This window comes from Sesamum indicum, linkage group LG8 (genome assembly GCF_000512975.1).
Source record: "Sesamum indicum cultivar Zhongzhi No. 13 linkage group LG8, S_indicum_v1.0, whole genome shotgun sequence".
In the NCBI taxonomy this organism is placed as follows: domain Eukaryota; kingdom Viridiplantae; phylum Streptophyta; class Magnoliopsida; order Lamiales; family Pedaliaceae; genus Sesamum; species Sesamum indicum.
In genome coordinates, this window is record NC_026152.1 from 11,347,846 (window position 1) to 11,356,431 (window position 8,586).

At 33.6% G+C, this 8,586-nt stretch overlaps 1 protein-coding gene across 1 annotated transcript; it reads left to right on the forward strand.

Moving 5' to 3' along the window:
* On the forward strand, positions 477-8,109 carry LOC105168282 (homeobox protein knotted-1-like 6). Its single transcript, XM_011088302.2, has 5 exons — positions 477-1,040; positions 1,153-1,272; positions 1,473-1,584; positions 7,249-7,487; positions 7,740-8,109. Exons 1-5 carry the CDS (start codon positions 684-686, stop codon positions 7,899-7,901), a joined length of 990 nt encoding a protein of 329 aa, XP_011086604.1. The 5' UTR covers positions 477-683; the 3' UTR covers positions 7,902-8,109.

Genomic DNA, 8,586 nt, shown 5'->3' on the forward strand with positions numbered 1-8,586 from the left:
AATATTACTTCTTAGGTAGTGATATTAACACATTCCAATTATTACTAAATTTTTACCTTAGTAGTTAATTAAAGCTGATATCCATAAACAAATTTGATGTAATGAGTTTGAGTCCCCTAAAAACATGCGAGTATTTGTCTAATTTAATATAAAATTATTATAATTTATTTATCAATTTATCGTAATATGAATTTATTAAATGAATGAATGTAGTGAAATTCATTAATATTAATATAATTATATAATAACCATCTTTACTAAAAAAAGTAAATAAATAAATTATGCTGTATTACTGACCAATCAAAAGATTTGTCAAAAAGGAAAGAAAAAACAAGCAAGCCCAAATATATTTTTCAATATTTTCTCAAAAACAATTGCTTAGACTAAAAGCAGTAATAGAAAATGGGAAAAACATAGATGCTGTAGCAAGTATAAAAGCCAAGCAAAAAATTCTTGATAAATTAATAATGGAAAGAATGGGCCTCCACCTGAACCTCACCTTCACCTTCACCATCTCCATTCTTCCTTCTTCTTCACACACAATCACACACTCCAATTTCACTTCCACCACCACTTCTGTCATAGTTAAACTCCCATACTTCCAAAATCTTGAAAATCATACATATATACATAGTTGTTATAACTTTTGATAATTATTAATTCTGAAGCATATATACATATATATGGATGAAATGTATGGGCTTAATTCAGTGAGTGATGACTATTCAGAAAAGGGTTTGATGTCTCCGGAGAATCTGATGATTCCGGCGGATCAGTACTATCAGTATCACCATTACCATTCCATGTTTCCGTCGGGCGATCATCGGCAGCTGATTCCGGTGTTTGGATCGGAGGAATTGGGGTCTCGGTGTTCTGGGATATCTCTTGATCATCAATCAGGAACTTCGGTTAACGTTCAAAATCAGCAGAGAGAGGGAGAAGGAGATGATCAGGAGGGTTCTAGTGTGATGATCAAGGCTAAAATTGCTTCCCATCCTTCCTACCCCAAGTTGCTTGATGCCTATATTGATTGCCAGAAGGTTCAGTTAATATCTGTAAACAATTATGTTGGAGAATTAAACTCTTGAAAACTTCCATTGATTTTGTGGGGTTTCTTTGAGATGGAGTGTTTGGTATGTGGGTTTTGTGTAGGTTGGAGCACCTCCGGAGATGGTCTATTTGTTGGATGAAATCAGGCGAGAAAAAGACTTGTCCAGACAAGACTCAGTTTCCATGTGCTTAGGAGTCGATCCCGAACTCGACCACTTCATGGTCTCTCTCTCCTCTCTCTCTTTCTCAAAAACACACCCGCACGGACGCAATTAACCTTAACCTACCCCCCCCCACCCCACCCCCAACCCCTCCCTCTCTACCTATAGGGGCGCATGTGTGCATATTTTCTTCTGCAATTTTCTTGACTTTCATGATTTCCATTTCTGTCGTGTTTTCTTTTCTTTTCTGTCTGAATAAAGGAAACCTACTGTGCCATATTGGTGAAGTACAAGTTGGATCTGTCGAGGCCTTTCGATGAAGCAACCTCCTTCCTCAACAACATCGAAGCCCAGCTCTTTGATCTTCGCAACGGTACTTAAATCCAATTCCAACTTGACTTTAATTTGCTCACTCAAACACACACACAAAGACACACAGTGTGCTCTCTCCTGCTTTCTTGGTGCTACACCATATATGTGAATTAGTAATTACTGCGTGTTGAGTAATTGGTGGCCTTCATTACATCATGTCCGCTGGTTTTCAAGATGGCCCATGGAGATCGAATTCTCACTCAACTTATTGCTACTACAGAAAACCCTAAAATGTGTTGATTAAAGATGGGGGCTGGTTTTTTCTTACATTTCTTTTCTGGCTCTCATGTGGTATATGATTGTCTTTTTGGTGTGTTTCAGGATGTCTTTATAATTATAAGATGTGTTTTCCGTTTCCTGTTTGTTTGTATAGGAACGAGTGAAAAACCTTCGTAAGGCTTAAACTGAAAGTCAAGTGGTCTTCTGTAAGTTAAAAAACTTGACTTACAACAGTGTTGTCTTGTCCTCTTTTCCTTTTTCTTGTTCAGTTCAACACAGTTTTCATTTGGGGTCTCTTAAGTTCACCCCCAATTTATAGGTGGGCGTCTTAGTTCTTGTCTGAAATTTCATCACATCAATTATTTGCAAGGATATTTAAGATGTTTGATGAGCCGTCTTGCAAGTTTGCCTCTTTGCGATTTTAATCGTATTATTTTTAACTCACGACGTTATATTCCACAACTCTAAAAAGTTTTGCAATTTTTGTCCCAAGTCTTAATTTCGTTGAATTTATGATTGAAACAACCTTAATTTCTTTCAGAATCTGGTAGAGCTCGTGTCATACCTGTGTTGTTTTTATTGGAAAATTAAGACTTGGAACTGAAATTATATATATATTTTTTTAGTTAGGTGACGGTCAAAGTAGTAAAAGAATTAATTTATGAAACGTAAAATATATTTTTCTTATTATAATAATGAATATAATAATATTGTAACAGTTCACAACTCATTTACACAGACATCAAATGTGCAGTTTTTGTATCTTTTTAACTTTTTCTACATTGGATTTCTTTCAGTGTCAGAATAATTAAGCTCCTAATAAAATTCTTTGCAAGAGATTCTGATTTTGACGTATCAGTGTTCAGATAACATGATTCACAGTGCTTGATTTTCTTACCGCAGTAACAATTACTACTCTTTTAGTTAATTAGTTTCAGTTGAGTCATAGTTATAATTAATATTTTTACGTAATCAATATATATCATAATTAGGCTCGGGTACATGTTTGAATATATTGGAGTAAATAAAAATATATTTTATATATATATTGAATAATATAACTTTCTATAGATAAACTAACATTTCAGTAGAAAAAAAATTCCTATTCCCTATAATTTTAATGGCTATGATTAAAAGTCGTGGTAAATAACTATTATTAACTATGGTCATAAAAAATACTTTTTGCCGTGGTTATGAATCATGACAAATATTTTAGCCATAATTGCAAAAACCACTACGTGACCGTGGTTAATAATTATTTATTACAACTATTTATTTTTAATTATGACACCATGATTAAATGTTAGATTTTTTCTAGTGTCTATTCATATAAAATTTCAGTTTCCATCTCTCAACATAAAAAAATATCTAAACTTACATATATGGCATCAAAATTTATATTGAAGTAAATATTATTTAAAATAAAAAGTTCATAACAGATATTTTTGTTATGGAATTTTCGGAGAAAAAGAGGACAAGGCAAAAGGGCTTGTCGTAAATTAGTAGTGATAGCCTAAAGTAATCCGTTGCAAATACTTGGCAACGAGCACATCATTTGACACATTTCTGTAGTTTGTTTAAATGCTTCAAGAGTAAGTTTTGTGACAAACTTAGCAACAATAATTTCAAAATTATGTATTGCGACAGAATGGGTTGAGTTATTGTAAGACTCGTTACGCAACGAAGCTTGTCATAATTATAAAGTTAGTCATTATAATCATTAGATTTGTGGTGAGTACTTTTGTGGCAAACACCATTGGTAAACTTTTTTGTAAAGTAACATGGTATACAATATTATGTTAGGTTGTAAACCTAGTTAAGTACAGATGTTCTGATGGCTCACTGTCGCTGCGAATAGGATTTTGTTGTTCGAGTAATTCTTAAAGTGAAGCTTGCAATGTCCTTTATGAGGTGTTTTGCGATACACGAGTTATATTATGATGGAATTTGCAATAATTTTTTAAAGTTCTTTAAATGAGACCTTGTTTAAATTTTTAAAAGTATTTTCTGATTTTATATTTTATTTAGTATCCCAAACAATATTAATAATAATAATTTAAAAGTTAAATATATTTTCCGCCAGTTGCAAAATACATCATAAAAGACGTTACAAGCTTTCACTTAAAAGAATTAATAGCAAACAAAATCCTAACCAACAATAACGAGCAATCATGAAACTTATCGCTAGGTTTGCAAAGTAATAAATCACTGCACATTATGTTACTCTACAAAACAGGTTTGGTGTTTGCGGCAGAAGCACCCCCACCCCCCAAAACTTGATGATAATTATAATACTTAACTTTGCGTGGAGTCCTTTGGTTACAAATTATCATCTCATTTTGTTGTAATTTTGTCGTAAAGCTTGTTCATGAAATATTAAACGAACAAAAGAATTTGTGACTGACAATATTGTGCTCATTGCTGAGTTTTTGTAACAGATTGCTTTAGGCCACATGACAACTTATTTGTCGTGGGTCTTTCTACCTTATCCTCGTTTTGGTTAAAAATGCATCTCGAAGTATTTCTACGATGAAATTTATTATACTTTATATGTGATGTTTTATGGCTTACGCTTAGAATAATTTCATTTTTGCATCGAATATATATGAAAATATCAAATAGTATGGAGTATTAATTACGCCATGTCAATATAAGCATGCATGAAAGATAAGAGATAAACATAGGAAACATGTCAAGTTGCTTTAGTTGGCTGTTGAAAGCAATGTTTTTGTTAATGATAATAATATTTGCTTGTGTACTAATTTAATTATTTCAATCAAACGGCTTTGTACTTGAACAAATAATTATAAGAACAGACGTACTTATAGTTAAGATCCACTTGATTTAAATTATTCGGAACTCTATGCTTATCATAAGCTGGTAGTACATATGCGAATCATATTGTGTCACATGACATCTTTGTGGCTTAAACGGGATATGATGTTCTGTCAACCTGCATTTTTGCCTCTTTTTGCATCAATATTTTTCTTTTCCTGCATCTTAGTTCTTTTTTGGTTCGCTTTGTCTCCGCGTTAATTAATGAGTTCAAACTGTACTTAAATCACAGTTAAGTACAATTGGGATCAGCTATAAATTCGATTTCTTGCACGAACCTTTACTTAGTTCAGGATTTTTAAATGTTTAAGTACTTGCAAAAGTTGCACTATTTTATGATTCTCCCCAGAAAAGATGTTGTCTCCATCTCCAAAGGTGTGGAGGTCATGTGTTAACCATTATTACACATATCCTGACAGCCTTAGAACTTGATGACTCAACTGATGACTAAGTTAAAGATACAGATAATGTTAGAGAAAATTAAGGTGTCGACAAAGATATACGGTTAGTATACATGGTTGACAACGATCACTTAGCTTTTTTGGTCAAAAGTACAAGTTGGCTTTTGTCAAATGTGTTAGTTTCTGTATGTTGCTCGCCTCGTGCGGGCATTTTGTTTTCTGAACTCAATCTTAAAGCCTGTCTGAAGGTTCTTAATTCCCTTTTTTGTATTAAAATTACACAGTCAGGCACAAATGCCTCTGTCTGCTTCAATGTTTTGCCTGCAGCATATTTTCACATGCAACAACACCATATGTTGTGTTCTTATGGTTAAGAGACGAACATTATTACTCTAATATTGTGGGATTTAGTCATTATCAAAATATTTGATGAAACTAAATGTATATCGATCTGTGTTTGTCACATTTTGGATTAGAGTTGTGGAATGATGTTACTGTTGTATATATACATGTAGGTAGCATATTCTTTGGTAAGACTGTGGAATGATGTACCTGCGCATAATTAGGGGAAGAATTTAAAGACAAAAAACACAACGTACATTTTCATGTGCATCGATATGGTTAGGGTAAAAAGTGGGCCAAAGACACTATTTTTTCACAAGGCACCTCTTGATTTGGCGGTCTTTTATTGATATCAAGTGCTTTTTGATACCATAATCTTAATCAATGTATGTAGTTGTCTATTCTTTTCAATTTAAATTGCTCAACGTAACAATGTGCATTATGTGTAGTCCTTTATTTTACTCGAAAACGAACATGATTTAATGTCAAAGATTCGAGGTTAATGCTGCCCGAAACGGTGGATTTACATAGTATTTTGCATGCAATAAGTTGATATTTTGATGAATATCAAAAGATTAACTCTTGATGCACATAATTTAAGCTAACATATATAGAGATGAAAGAGTCTAGATGAAACTTTATCCTACCAAGATTTTTTCTTATTTTTTTAATTTAGCTTTTACTATTTTCTTCCTTGTTTTTTTTTTCTTTTTTTTGGATGTTTGGGGATTAGATTTTGAACTTTCAAATCATTTTGAATCGACCCCTTAAATTAAAAAAATATGTATATTACGAGAAAGATGTGTACATAGTAGAGAATAATGAGGCCATTATATTTAAAATTAATTCAGAATTTAGAAAATAAATAAATTGTATTATATTTATTATGTGATAAATATTTTGAAGAAGAAAATGAGAGTGGGAAAAGCTCAGATGGGACGGGTGGTGGTGTTTCACATGGACCCCCGGGGATTCCGCTGAAGCCCGGCCCACCACACCATTTCGTATTTCGTGTGGACGCCCGGGGTTCCCGCTGAAGCCCGCCCCACTTCACCCATTCCCGACGCTCATCCCGGCTTCCTCCAATTAATGATGAATGCTTCCCTATTGGGCATCTTTTCCTGTTCCGTCTCATGGTTGCTTGATGCCCCCCTCACTTATCCAGCTTTTGTGGGCTCAACAATTTATTCACCGTGTTAATGGTGAAGTTGATGTCTCGTAATTAAAAAATTTTGATTTTCAATTCCAAAATATGAGATATTATTTACGAAATCCCAAAAGCAAAAATTGCCGTAGAAAGTTAAACAACGTAGCATTGTTGCAGAAAAACTTGATGTTCGATTAAATTGTTAGTGAAATATCAATACTGATGTTTTGTAAATAGTTTCTAAGATCCACGTGTTGGGATTTCAACGATGATTTGGCTTTTGATTTGGATAAAAATAAGGTAAAACACCTTGAACTGTGTGTTTTAGGAAAAATAATTTAGACAAATATTCATGTAATTTTTATGACAACCGAGCTAGAGAACAGAAATAAACCCCTGAGGCCCTGTAATATTTGTGGGGTCTGGCCAATGGAGGCCCATGCATGCCAAACATGTAGTGGTTCTTCGAATCTTCTTGCACGGTTGCTTTGTTTGATTGTCTTACCCACTGTTCAGGCACTGCACAATTGACTCGGATTTTGTTTGCAATCATCGGACTGCCCTGTCCATGAAGAATAAAAGTGACATATATGATGAGATAGTAAATCTGGAAAGTGCACAAATTGGATCTGATACATCCTCTATCTCATTTTATATCTACACCCTATGTGTACAAAGATTACTGTTATCAAGTTTTTATGTAAAGATAAATTGTGGCTAGATAATGGTGCATGGTCGTCCGACGAAGAGTTGAGCCGGGGAGACATAGAAATACAAGACGCAAAAATGAAGAGCGAAGATCAACAGCTAAAAGACACACTTTTACGTAGGTATGGTAGCCACATTAGTAGCTTAAAACTCGAGTTCTCCAAGAAGAAGAAGAAAGGTAAGCTACCAAAGGAGGCGACGCAAACTTTGCTCGAATGGTGGAACTCCCACTGTAAATGGCCCTATCCCACGGTTAGTATTTTTCGTAAAATTCTAGTCCAAATCAGTTTTTACCGTGACTAGTCAATCATGTGGCAATCATTGTTATTTTTGTCATATAATTCTTTGTTTTGTTCAATCTGTATATTAATCACATAATAAGTATAGTACATTTATCGTGTCGTATGACTAGGACTGGTTGAGCCCAGTACTTCATGTATCTCAGTCATTGCATGTTATATATGCACGTTCGTGTGTATAAAATTCTGGTTACGTGTGATGCAGGAAGCAGATAAAATTGCACTGGCCAAATCGACAGGGCTAGATCAGAAGCAAATCAATAACTGGTTTATAAATAAAAGGAAACGGCAGTGGATCAAATCGCCGGAGAGCATGCAGTTGGCTGTAACGGACAGTTTCTCCGGCCATTTCTCGACAGAAGACTGACCATATATATATATATAAATTAATGGACATGCTTGTGCAGCTTCGGTGAAATGCTGATGTGCTTGCAGCTCTTGTATATTCTCGGACAGTGATATATATATATAAATCGATAAGGACGACGTTGTACTATTCAGTAAACGTTGATTTGGGTAATTATTGCAAGAAGTTATCAATTAATAAGAAGAAGAATTTATCCCAGTTGTGCCTGCAAGAAATATTGGAGAGAATGAATGGTCTATTGCTGCAAGAAATATAATAAAATTTTAAAAGTTTCTAACGCTCGAGTACACTTCGATTTCTATAGTATAAAGAATTTCTTTCTCCTATTTTTCTTCTTATTTCCTAAAATGTCATTAATTAAATTTGGAAAAGCTGTCAGAAAAACGACTAAAAGTTCATAGATTCGTCCTTAATTTTTTTCTGAAAAATAAGAAAAAATAATTTTGTTGTGTGCTTAGACAACTATGCAAACTTTGATCAAAATTAGTCCTCCCAGTATGTGATCTTTTAATTTATTCTAATAATATTTTCTTTCTCTTACACAAAAAAGCATTTTAGTTCATCACTTTTGTTTTCAAGAGCAAATGGTCCCGCGCACATAAATTTAAAAAATATAATATTTTAATTGAAAAAAATTATGATTTGGTAATGATTTAGATAATATCAATGAGTTATAAACACAACT

Bases quoted from the DNA above. Each gene is read 5' to 3' on its own strand.
- LOC105168282 (XM_011088302.2), top strand. From the start codon at position 684: ATGGATGAAATGTATGGGCTTAATTCAGTGAGTGATGACTATTCAGAA. The intron at 1,273-1,472 runs GTCTCTCTCTCC...GTCTGAATAAAG, and splicing joins CCGAACTCGACCACTTCATG to GAAACCTACTGTGCCATATT. The intron at 1,585-7,248 runs GTACTTAAATCC...AATTGTGGCTAG, and splicing joins GCTCTTTGATCTTCGCAACG to ATAATGGTGCATGGTCGTCC.